Source organism: Mesoplodon densirostris, chromosome 4, assembly GCF_025265405.1.
Source record: "Mesoplodon densirostris isolate mMesDen1 chromosome 4, mMesDen1 primary haplotype, whole genome shotgun sequence".
Taxonomy (NCBI): Eukaryota; Metazoa; Chordata; class Mammalia; order Artiodactyla; family Ziphiidae; genus Mesoplodon; species Mesoplodon densirostris.
Genome location: NC_082664.1, coordinates 173201405 through 173214770, shown reverse-complemented (window position 1 = coordinate 173214770; position 13366 = coordinate 173201405). Strand labels below are relative to the sequence as shown.

At 45.6% G+C, this 13366-nt stretch overlaps 1 protein-coding gene across 13 annotated transcripts in view; it reads right to left on the bottom strand.

Moving 5' to 3' along the window:
• The window catches only part of KIAA1217 (KIAA1217 ortholog), a 330492-nt gene that overhangs the window by 170666 nt on the left and 146460 nt on the right, over positions 1–13366 (bottom strand). For all 13 annotated transcript variants that reach the window (XM_060097722.1, XM_060097721.1, XM_060097709.1 and 10 more), the window contains exon 3: positions 1414–1612. In XM_060097722.1, coding sequence (XP_059953705.1) covers positions 1414–1612 — 199 coding nt within the window. The remainder of the gene's footprint in view (positions 1–1413; positions 1613–13366) is intronic.

The following is a 13366-nucleotide window of genomic DNA, read 5'->3' as shown; positions in this document are numbered from 1 at the left end:
ACAGAGGAGAAATTCCACTCCTTGGCAGGCTCCTGTGCTCCTGCCTCAAGCATGAGTGGGGTTAAGAGAACACTAAGCTCTGTAGTCCAGATGGAAAGCCCCAGCCTGTGTCAGCTTGACACTGCCCCAGCCCTGTATGCTCCCTGAGTGCACCACACCCCTGCAAGTCCCATGCCTTCACTGGTAAATGGAGTTAACAGGAACTGCAGGGGCTTCCCACTTCTGCCATTTAATTAACTATGCAACCTCAAAAAACAAAAACCAGATTTTCTGGGGCTTTCATCTTTCATTTGTAAAATGACAACCCTGGATGATTAAACTAAGATGAAGTATACAAAGTCTAACGTTAAAAATTAATATGAGTAATACAAGTAATAACAGGGGTTTTTTGTTTGTTTGTTTGTTTCTGTTTTTGTTCAGAAGAGCTAGGACAATGTCTGAACCCAATCTGCTCTGGTTATCATCTGCAACCGAGGAAACAAAACCAGGATACCTCCCCACGTCCCTCTCTTTCCTTCTTCAAGCAAGGCATCTGCTCAGTTATAAGAGGCAGAATGCAGCCCTCTTCTGCCGAGGCCAGACCCTGAAGCCTTCTGCGGGTTGACCCTGTTTCTGTCCCCTCTTTTCCTGACCACAAACGTCTGAAAAACACAGGTACCGACTCAGAACCTTGAGATGGCAGGTTAAGCGTATGAAACACCAGCACAATTTGCAGAAAGGTCTAAATCTTTATGGCCCTGTACCTTTTGTTAAGGGGCTAGGAGGAAGAAGGAAAGCACAGCAAGATAGAAAGTGAATATTCAATATGAAAAAGCAAATGATAAGTGAAGGCAGAGGATAGAATCCTGGTTTTCCTAAAAGCTTATGGAAAGACAAGGCTATGCCAAACTCTTACCAAACCCCTCCACCCTTTCGTGTGGTGGTAGAGAAAACAGCCCTGTGTTTCTGGCTTTCCTTACCAGTCATGGGAGTGTTGGCCACCTTGTACCTCTTCTTCCTGGAGCCATTCGTGTCCTCCCCTGGACTGCCAGACAGTGGAGTGGGGCTCACACCCCATCCGTCCACAATTCTGAAACTGTGCAGGAGGTTCCCTACGAAATGAGGCTCATTCTGTAATCCGGACCTTGCTATTCCTTATACCAGGAATATCGACAGGCACTGCTAGTCTCTTGTTTGAGTGACTAAGCCTAGCCAGTTCTGAATGTGCCCAGCCCCAAAGACCGGTTGGACTTGCTGCTTCTTCAGCAGGTAACTCCTCAAGGCTTGATGTTAAATCAACAGAGTTTCTGAGTAGTTTGTGTGTTTACAAATCAAGATCAAATTAATACCCAGATGATGCAGGGGTATGTGTTCAGAAGTATAAACATACACACATGCAGTAATAAAAATTAGAAACTGCCTTTTGAAGCTTACCCAGAGATCTTTCTTTCGTCTGGTTGGTCGACCTCACCACTGGAAGGCTTGCTCGAGTCCGGCTGCCTCTGGAAAAAGGACTTGGAGTTTCTCCCTCAGACATGGCTTCCAAAGAATCTCCAGACGCCTCTGATAAATGCTCTACTGGGTCACCCAAGTTGGGAGGTTGAGGACTGTGAGACAGTTTGGGGCTTCTTGTCTGCAAAAGGCGTTTGAAAGAAAGTGGAAAATAGCCTATGATTAATTATGCTGAAAATATGTTTAATGCCATCAAGGTCTACTAATCTGGAAAAACAACATGGCAACGAGAAAAAGTCCATCAGAAGGACTAGATACAAAAATAAAGACAGAGTGGGTCAAAGTATCAGTTGTGAAAGTGAGTGAGAGAAAGAAGTCCCTGAGTATTCCATTAAGATTTTTATCACTGGACATCTACTGTGCAAATGCCATTTCAAGCAAGGCATTGAGGACAAGCCACATTACAGGGAAGAACGATAGCAAATCAATTCCTTTGGCCAAATTCTAGTCGTTGTTATGGTCACAGCAGATGGGACTGTGCACGTTTGTTATCACCTAACACGGACGATGCACTCACACCAGAGTAAACTGAACACACCCAGTTCTTTAAACTCTTCCATTAAGACTGTTTCCAAAATCAGTAAAATATGATTGTGAGGGAGATATTTCCATCAGAGTTGATTTTCTTCTTTTGAGGCAGAAATCCCATAATTTGGATTCTGTCTAGTTTTGGTTATTACTTACCTCGCCAATCAACAGACAGTATCTATAATAACTTACACACACACAATACAAGATTTAATTTCTCTCTTGGTTATCTATACTGTAATGGCAAGGCACTGAATGTGTAAAACACTCATCATCTATGTTGGTCAGTAACGTTCCTTGAACATATACTGAGCACTGTGGGCAATTCAGAGACAGACGTCATGTTGCCTGATGTGAATGAGTTTCAAAACTAATTGGTGAAATGAATGAAGGACAACAAATAACACAAGATAATGTATAATTAAGTTTAAACCACGAAGTGTGTGGTACGTCCATTCATCCTTTCAACAGACACCTATTGAGTGCCTACTATGTTCCAGGCACCTGCTAGGTACCTGCTAGCACATGCTAGATACTGGGAACAGAACGACAGGCAAAAGAGACATGATCCTGCCCTCATGGTACTTACAGTCGAGTCAGGGGACAGACACTGAAGACATTGACAGTGTGTCACCCAGGCTGGGGAGGGGGTGTATGTGGGTGGAAAGTTGGAAAAGCAAGTAAACTGTGACCTCAAGGATGAGGGAAGTTGGGAGGAGGGGGCAAGCCAGCAGGTGGGGTGAAAAGAAAAAGGCATTCCAGGTGGAAGGGACAGTATGTGCTAAGTCCCCGAGGCAGAAAGAAGTGGCAAGTACTGGAGACATGGTGGGGCTGGAGACCAGAAGAGCCCAGATCTCATGGGGCCTTGGCGTCAAGGGGAGAATTTTCAATGTGACTCTAAGATACCAGAATGCCACTGAGGTATCTGAGGCAGGGAGAAGGGGGAGGTGGCCAGGATCAGATACATTTTTCATAAGATCATTTGGGCTATTGTGTGGAGGCTGGAGATTATACGCGTAGAAGGTCAAAGAAAGGGAGTCAGTGAAACTGGGGGGCTTAGGATGAATGAGTGCATGATCTCAGCTTTCCCCCTCCCAAAGCCTGCCCCTGCTTTCATTACGATTCCAGGCAAACTGATCTGAATTAATCAGCAGGTGAGTTTTCTCTTACTAAGATGCCAAAGGTGCTGATGGGCTGGTCGTGGGACACAGGTAGTCCCAAGGAGCCAGGTTTTCTTTTTTTGGGGGGGTGGTTTGCATTCCTTAATGTCCTCTTAAGTCTTCCTAAGGATGCATTTTGAAGTTAAAAACACCAAAGCACTTAACTGTCAAGGTAGGACCAGCTTTGTGGGTGTACAAGCGACCCAGCATTTAAAAGTGTTCTGGGCTTGGTTTCATGCTCTGCTGTGGCCGTCTTGAAACCCTTAATAATTTTTTGGAACAAGATACACTAAGAGTTATATATAGCCAGTCCTGCCTCAAGGCTTCAGCTACAGAACTCTTTCAGGGATGCGCCAGGTGTGCCTGATGTTCTAGGGGAGCCCTTTGAGGATGCGATGATCAGTTCCTTTCCCTTTTCTTGCTAAAAGTACCAGGAGACCCCTCTTGGCAGGAGCACTACTGTATTATCTAGACACCCACACCTGCTACACCTCTTAGGACATTTCCACAGGAGAAAACAGGAGTAAGGTCAGCACATAGCCCCCTGCACCCCCTGCATCGAGGGGGCCAGCCTCGGTGTTCCACAGGAAACTCTCAGCTCAGATGACATGCCCACATCATGGCCAGAAAGGACACCCATGAACGGTTAACTTGTCTCTTTGCTTTGGGTTAACGTTTCCGTGCAAGGCCCCGAAGTGGTTTATTTTTCATAAAGTCTGCTTGGGTTACAAAGATTGGGATCTGGCTCTGGCACTCTCTAAGAGTATTACTAGACTTAAAAAAAAAACAACCCTAAATCACTGCCCAGCTCACCAAGAGTTATGTAAATTCATATGGTCTTCAGTGAAGTAGACAGCTGGTTACTATGCTTAGCAGAATATCAAGCTCAAATGTCCTCATCCCTGACTTAAAAAAAAAAAAAGAAAGAAAGAAAATACATTCAGTTTAGCAAAATAGCCAAGAAATAATATTACTTGAAGCAACACGGTACAATGACAACCTCTGGTGCTTGGTCATCTTTGCAGCCCACGGAAGACACAATGCATTTGACGAGTTGTCATTTTCCATTGCAAACGGCAATAATCCTTGAAGAAAATCAAAATCAAATTTCTATTTCTTGTTCAGGGTCATCGTGGTCGGAGTATGTATAAAAATAAAGATATAAGGGCTCAATCCTTTTTTTTTCTAACCTTCCTGAACACAGCTATTCAGTTCCAAATATAAACTCCTGCTCTCATTAGCATGTCATTCACTTTCTCACTGCAAACTATCACTGCACATTAGCAATCTTCTCACGCCGTGCTCTCCCCTCAGATGCCAGCTCGATGCTGAGACATCATTTAGGGAAGAAAAGAGACAATGCAAATTGCTGACACTGGTGTCAGATACCCTATGATCTGACGTATTAAAAAAAAAAGTCAAAAAGCATTTGAAACAGGGACTTGGTACTCAGCACAGTGCAAGGCTCGGGAGGTTAAAAGTGCTGTATGTGGTTCTTGAGCTCATAACGCATTTAAGGTATATTTTGGGACCAAGGATAATATACGTTTGACAGTTGGACAAGAGGCACTAAGAGATGTGTCACTGGGCTTCCCTGGTGGCGCAGTGGTTGAGAGTCCGCCTGCCGATGCAGGGGACGCGGGTTTGTGCAGGGGACGCGGGTTCATGCCCCGGTCCGGGAAGATCCCACATGCCGCGGAGCGGCTGGGCCCGTGAGCCATGGCCGCTGAGCCTGCGCGTCCGCAGCCTGTGCTCTGCAATGGGAGAGGCCACAGCAGTGAGAGGTCCGCATACTGCAAAAAAAAAAAAAAAAAAAAAAAAAAAGGGCTTTCAATCACCAAGGGATGCTGGGGTAAGAGGCTTCAGGCAGACCCCTCCTCTTGTGTCATCCGTAACATGTGCAGACCGGTTCTCTAGGAAGACTGTCTTCCTAGCGAAGGGGTGCGGGGAGAGAGGAAGGAAGTCACAAATTCAGTGCCTGCTGCACTGTCACTGACTGTGTGGTCATCTCATTTAACCCTCACTGCTACTTCGTAATACTGGCTACAATGAGGAGACAAGTTGTGGAGGCAACTTGCCCGAAAATTCTAGCTAGTGAAGGAACTGGGACCAAGTCTGCAGGATTCCAGAGCTGACAGGGGTAAAGTCATTTAACCAGGAGTCTGTCGGCCAGCTTGTACCAAAATTGGGCAATGTACAATCTCACTAAGTCATAGTTTCCTCTTCTGTAAGACCAGAGGTTGACTGGTTGGTAGTCAGTCCTTTCAGGACTAAAATTTCATCACTCTAAGATACACACCACAAAGAAGAAGAAAAATCATGTCACCCAGAAAACTTCAGCTTACTGAGATTCCTTCAAATGGTTTCCCCCAAACGATTTCCCCTATTGCATTTGCTCTACAGAAATATGTAGCTAGCATTTATGCCCTCAAGTGCATGCAACACAGTTGCAGAGCATTACTTTTTTTTTTTTTTTTTTTTTTTTTTGTGGTACGCGGGCCTCTCACTGCTGTGGCCTCTCCCGTTGCGGAGCACAGGCTGCGGACGCGCAGGCTCAGCGGCCATGGCTCACGGGCCCAGCCGCTCCACGGCATGTGGGATCCTCCCAGACCGGGGCACGAACCCGTGTCCCCTGCATTGGCAGGCGGACTCTCAACCAGTGCGCCACCAGGGAAGCCCCAGAGCATTAATTTTTAAAAGGCTGCCATACATGCATTTTAAGGTCATGAACAAATATTTGCTGAAGTTTCACCATGGGCAGTATGCTCTGCTAGGAGATCCAATTGTTCTTATTATATGCAATGTTGTATTTGGGGACTAAAAGCAAAGAGAAAAGAAAGTTAGAGCTGGAGGCATTGATGATGTTTCGTCATCCCCATTTTTCAGACCCTGTAAACTCTAATTTGAAATGCCAAGGTCCAGAAAATAAAGCCTGCAAATGTAAGATGCTAACTGTTGGCAACAGTGGGGTGTCTGATTAGCCAGGGCGCACACTTCGCATGAGATTATGTTCTATTTTAAAAAGAAAACCCAAAGTTGCCTTACTGAAATTTTACTTCATTTTAATGAATGCCCAATTTCCACAGAGAGTTCAGAAATAGAGTAAAGCTTCCCACATGCAAATGCAAATGTATTCAGAATGACTCATTATCCTAATACTCACTAATTGACATGGTTAATTTAATCATGACATTCAGACACTTTCACCCCATTTCTTGCACTTGGGAAGCTTTCAACTCAAAATCCAGTCAAAACTGTGACGTCAACTGAAGAGATTTTTCTAGGTGTTATGTACTCTTGTGAAAGATAAAAGGAGCAAAATATTTGACGTTCACAAACACTGGAAGATCCCCAGACTTTAGTTTTCTTTACCATCCCTGCTTTGCGTTCCTCTAACCTCAGGAGAACGGACAGATTGCCGCTATGGAAGGTTTAAGCTTTGAAATTTGCTCAGAGTCCTTTTTAGAACCACAACGCAGTGCTTTCGCTCCCTTCTCCGGCCCTCCTTGCTTCCAAAGTCTAAGGCCTCTGCTGGGTTTGGGTCGGGGGAGGCGAAGACCAAGAGCTCCCATAGGGGCTTCCATAAACCCATCCAGGTGGCCGCAGCAGCCGAGGACCTGCCATTCTCAGGTGCATCCGGGGACCCACACCCTGGGGTGCTTCTAAAGCAGCGGGACCGGGTCTCCCCACAGCTCTTTGGCTACTTCTCACAACTTCTGTGGCTGATGGCCAGAGCGACGAAATGTGAACCAACATCTCCTCGGGGCCAGTCTTATCCTGATGGCCAATCTGGGGAACAGACCAAGGACATCCCGGTTCTAGAACATGGCAGATTGATGTGAGAACTAGAACACAAGTGTAAGAGAGAACTGTACTTAGTTTTGTAACAAATGTGTAATTTTTTTTGGGGGGGGGGCTGGTGCTAATGACTCAGGACAAGAAATCAGCTTTTGTTTTTAATAGAAAACTTGGGTGCAAGCACAAAAGGGTCCTGCTGGTAACACACACACACACACACACACACACACACACACACACACACACGATACAGTGTTGAATGTGTATCTGGGTGCTTCGTGGGAGTAGTTTGTGGACACATAGCAGGTTCACCGGTAACCACATATTTCTGGGTCTTATAACAAGAAGGACATACATGCACACATACCTCCCATTCTAATACCACCTTCCAACTGTGCATATCTGAGATTCTCATAAAGACGGACTTAGGTTTAGCTCTGTAAATCAGTATCTCCCTTCCCCAGCTTGGACAAAGGGGATACATTTTTCTCTAGGATTTATTTCGATGAATTATCCTTGATAAACTCAGTTTATACCCTGTTTCTTCAAGGGTAATATTTCAAGCCCTTCCTCCCTCTTTCCACCAAAAGGGCACCCAGACATTTTTCATGATTTTCACCTGTGAAAACAGAAAAGATGTTTGGTCTGGACTAAAATCAGACGATTCAGCAGTTGAGCAAAGTACAGCTGTGTCTTTTGCTTCCCCGTTGTTCCTTCACTGTGCCTATTCGTTCATTAACAGATCAGAAAGATGAAGAGGCCGTGAGGCTGGGGAGTCAGCTCCCCTCGCCTCCCCGGCCAGAGCCGGCCACAGGTATCCTTGCGGTGAGGCGGGCAGTGCCCAGAGCCGAGTGAGACAAGCAGGATCCCTCTGCCAATGCGCCCTCACCATGCAAAGCCCCCTCCTGCAGACGCCAAGAAACGCATGACAAGGACATCTCTGTTCAGACAAGGATGCTTCCTCATTATTTCAAGAAGCATCACACGACACAGACACTCTCTTTCGAGGTATCTGTGCGTCAGATGACTCTTCTGAGATATTATCAACTTATCTTGTCCTCGTGGCTGTCAGCAACAAACATGATGGAACATATACCCCTGTCCCCAACTTCCCGGGGAAACTGCCAAGCCTTTGTGTTCCAAGGTCTTCCCAGGTGGAAGGGCTGTGATCAGTGTCTCAGTGCTACGGAGGTCACCCCAAAGACTCCCTCCCTAGATTGGGCTCAGAGGGTAAAGGTGTTTGGAAGATGAGTCTGGGGTTGCCCACCCCCGACCCCCCCTCCCAGTGTGAGAGGAGAAAGGTTGCTAATTGGGCAGGAAGAGGGGGCTGAGTGACTTTGCAGGGCCAGGAAGAGGATGCTAGCTTTGTTGGTGGTGATGATGTCCTTTGAACTACGGAAGCCTGGATTCCATTTACAGGGAGTGGCCCCGGGTGGATGAGGGGTGTGTGGTGTGCTCGGAGTGGCTGAAGGGTGTGCCTTGGCTTAGCCTGGCAGACAGCCCCACGAGCCCACCTGCAAACAGACCACTAGGAGGCCGTCTGCTGAGTCCCTGGAGACCCAGAAACCTCACCCACTTCTATCAGACTAGATGCGATCCCTAGGATTTCTTTATGACCCCAAGTGACGAGAATACATTTCTCAATAACTGCTGAAGCCAAGCCAGATTAATTTGATATACAAAAATGAAGAAAAGTGTTACTTACTACAGTTGAGGGTCAGGGAACAAATCTGTACATATTACATCTTTAATAGAATAAATAAATCTAGAAACTTAGAAGGCTGGTTAACAAATCGCAATGAAGCCACACTACGGAATACTATGCAGTCATAATCAAGGTGTTTTTAAGAACTTTTTTTTCATAATCTAAGAAATGGAAGGAACACACCCAAATACTAGCCTTGGTTTCTTTTACACAGTAGTATTATGAGTAATATACTTTCTTCTTTATTTCTCCAAAATGAGGATAATATTGCTTTTGCAAATCAGAGATTTACTGGGTAAGCATGATATTTTTAAAGAGTGGATCAGGGGAAGGGAGGACTTTCTCACAAAACGTTTAGAATCCAGAAGGATTCTTGTCTATGGTGACCTGAAGATACCCATGCCCATCTGGGCCTCTCATGTGTTATTTCCCACAATTAGATTCCAGGTAAAAGGTTTGTCCTCATAGATGGCCCCTGAAATGAGGACACAAATTCATGGGGAAAACATGGGAACAAAGACACATTTCCATTTTCATGCCATGCAAAATTTTGCAGGAATCCAAAATGGCACAGACTTCCACTTTCAAAAAAGAAATGATTAAGAAAGAAGAGCCCAGGGCTTCCCTGGTGGCGCAGTGGTTGAGAGTCCGCCTGCCGATGCAGGGGACACGGGTTTGTGCCCTGGTCTGAGAGGATCCCATATGCCGCGGAGCGGCTGGGCCCATGAGCCATGGCCGCTGAGCCTGCGCGTCCGGAGCCTGTGCTCCGCAACGGGAGAGGCCCCAACAGTGATAGGCACACGTACTGCAAAACAAAACAAAAAAGAAGAGCCCAAAGCCATCAACTCAATTTTTTGGACAATGCAGATCATGCACTTCACCTTTTAAGGAGACAGACTCTCCTATCCAGAGCTCCGACACCCTTACAGTAACTGCATTTTAAGGCTTTTACAATTTGACTCGAGGTAAATTTGGAACTTTAGCAATTTTCTACGATCTCTTGGATATTTTCTACTTTTCAACCCCTTCATAATGTGTAGATGATGCGATTCTTCTTCTTTTTTCCTTTAAGAGGTTTAGCTGTGCCTCGAGAAGAGGCCAAAGTGGGTTGACCCACAGATAAGGTGTAACCTCTCCCACTTCCAGGATGTCTGGATGTCAACCTGCCACCTGCCTGGCTGGTGGCCTACCTGGGATGTGACATAGACTTGCTTCTGATATAACACCTGGAATCGGCTGCTCTCTGACTTCCCTTCAAAGACAGAGATAAATCTTATTTAAAGACGATGAGGCCTGGCTCGCCATCATCTCTCTTCAGCATCCTTCCATCAAGTTAGAAACTTACACCATCAGCAAGTTCTAAAACTGGATCTCATTAACTCAGCACTCCCCGCCCCTTTCAGACGCACGTTCCTACAATTATTATTTAGTGTTGTGCTTCATCTTGAAGGAGCTGATGTGAAATAAAAGGCCAGCTGAAGAATACTGCTGTTTTCCTGTTGATCCTGTCTGTTAACGTTGATGGATGTCCCTTTTCTGAAGGCATGAGCAAACAATGTTTCTTTTAGAATTTAAAACAAAGAAAATAAATCTGCCTTGTGAGGGAGTCATAAGTATTACTTTGTCCTATAATGAGAAGTATATCAAATATATATAAAATACCGCATATATCGAAAAGTCGAAGCTAAATTTAATGTTCAAGCTAATCAGACTTAGCCATATTCATAACTTTGTCTCCTCCTCTTATGAGGTTTTCCCTTTCCATTTTTAGTTTAGCCACCTGAAGGTAGATGTGTCTTTATCGTGAGCTGCCTTAAGTCAATCAATCCATTTCCTTCTCTTTCCTTTTACTCGTGAACCAAGACCGTGTGCATTATAAACAAACAAACAGTTTCCAAGGCTTTGGCTCCTACCGTCTGCATTGGGAGGGGCTTGAGCAAGGCAGCAGGTGCCTTTGCAACTCAGAGTGCTTGGAATGCATTTAAAAGGCTTCAGGATAGTAGGTGTCCGCGTGAGGATGTGTTATTACAGAGATGAAAGGAAAGGGACCTGCTTGCAGGCTTTGAAATTTCAAGTAAAATACAACCAGCATCACACTTAGTGCTAAATATGCACCTTAGAAGGCCTCCTTACAAAAGCCATTATTAAGCTCATCTCTGCAGCCCAGACTTCAGTTTGGAGAGGATGTGGGACCCCAGGCCCAGGGGTGATGCCCCTAGAGCTTAACTACATTGTTGTGAAACCAAAGAGGTTTCCCTGATAGCAGAGGCCCCCCTTCCTCAGCCTGTCCTGGAAGATCTGAAGATGTCCATTCTCACAGAGAAGGAGGAGCTGGCCTTCAGTATCAGCGGGGATACTGTGGTGCCCGAGGTCACCAAGCTTCAGTGCTTGAGGCCAGACCCTTTCCGGACATCCTGGGAGTAGAAGCTGCTGTTGGTTTTCACACTCTCCTTTCTAAACACACACGGCCCAGTACCTCCACCCACTGCCCTCCCAATTTCCCTGCATTGATTTTCAAATGAAAAAACACCTTGTGAAAATTCCGACGAGCTTTTCAGGCCCAAGGTTCTTTTTCCCTCTAGTTCTGCTATAAGAAAGAATACCAGAGTTTGGAGAGATGGAAGGAGAACAAGATTTGGAATGAGAGGACTTTAGTCTTTTTATCACACTGTCCTTGCAGATCACAGACTCCAATCCTGCCATGCACTGGCAGTGCGACCCCACAGGGAAGCTCTCTGAACCTTAGTTCTCACTTTTATTAAAAAAAAAAATCTGAGTATCTGCTTGAGTTGATTGCGGTGGGGAGTCACTGAGGAAAAAATGCACAGGAATTTGTCAACAATAAATGATGGGAAGCATTCACTGCTCTTATGTACTACATTCTCGTAGGGATGGTTCTACATGGCTTGGCTCCCCGCTGTGCTTGGGAGGTCCCATGGTTTGTGGGGTCCTATGTGAGAGGAGAGGATACACTCAACCTCCTCCTGCCAGCACCTCGCCTGAAGTTGGTAAGTGATTACTTCCAACTTCAAAATAGAGATTGTGCCATCCTCAGAGGCTCTGGGAGTCACTCTTTATCAAAGAGAAGGAACACCTTCAATGTCCCACCTTAACTTTCATCCCACTCCTTCTCCCAAAAACACCATCATCACTGTAACTTGTGTTTAAAGACTTTAAAAAAAAAGCTCTTGGGCCTCCCTGGTGGCGCAAGTGGTTGAGAGTCCGCCTGCCGATGCAGGGGATACGGGTTCGTGCCCCGGTCTGGGAGGATCCCATATGCCGCGGAGCGGCTGGGCCCGTGAGCCATGGCCGCTGAGCCTGCGCGTCCGGAACCTGTGCTCCGCAACGGGAGAGGCCGCAAGAGTGAGAGGCCCGCATACCGCAAAAAAAAAAAAAAAAAAAAGCTCTTGAAAATTTCTCACATATCCCATTATTTGCTGATAGGTCAAAAAATAAAAGTTAGCACTGAGAAATTATTTCAGGCTTTAAGAAAAAAAGAACTGTGAGAGGGACCCCAAACTCTGTAGAAAACCCTACATCACGATGTCAAGTCTCTGTTCTGAAACAGAATTAATGGCAGCATGTAAAGTGGTGGGGAAGAGCCCTCCATGCTTCCTTTTCTGCATTTCTATTTGGTGCATGATATGTGTGCAAGGAAATCAGAAAGACAGCTTTATTTTGCATGAATTACAGAGCTGTGAAAACAATTAAGAACTCGTGGAAAAAATTAATGGTAAACACCTCATCAGAACTGAGCTGGTGTAGAGTAGGACCATGGATCTCCGTAGTATGTGTCCCCCAACTTTTCCTTCTATGTCTATTCATTTGGGCAGGAACTTTCTAATTTGAGCTTGTGACTTTAGAAAAGATCAAAGAGAATGATTATTAAGAAAAGGAAGGTGAAGAGGTCACTGAAGACTGACCGAATGGCCAGGAAGTCACAGATGCACTAAATCCAGACCGTTGGATGCTTCCTAAGCACAGTGTGTTTTGGGTCTCACAGTAAAGACCAAACGGTTTTCATCTGGGCAAGCTCTGGAGACAATAAAGAAACAGGCCCCGTTTGGGGGACAAAAAGGATATGGGTGGCCATGTGCCAATAGGTCAGTGGGTACAGGTATCCAATGCCAAGCCAGGTGTCCAAGTACCGGAAACTCTCCACTCCCTTCCAGGTGTAACATTCTAAACTGACCTATTATGAAATAGGGGACATTGAGGATTATGGGGAAATAAATAATACATTGAAACTGACTCTGGGGCCTGACTGCCTGGAGTCCCAACTCTTAACTTACCTGTTATGTGGCCCTGAGCAAGGTACTGAACTTCCCTGTGCCTTGGTTTCTTCATTTATAAAATGGGGACCATAGGATGCCTACCCAATGGGGCTGGTGTGAGAGGTTAATGCTTATAAAACACTTAGAACAGTGCTTGGTGCCTAGTAAATTTTATATAAATATGTCTGTTCCTATCATTTTTATTATTAAGATGTATGCCAGTGAAATGGTCTGGACCCCATACTGGATGTTTTGGAGCCAAGCGAAAGAAGAGTCCCAGAGCTCTGAGGCTGTTAGAAGGATAGGTTTCTGTTTCACCTCCAGAACCTTTCTGCCTTGAGAAAGCTGCTGGGGCCAGAGCCGCCCTTTTCAGAGGACTGTGCAGAGATCTCTGAATTGCCGTTGCATTA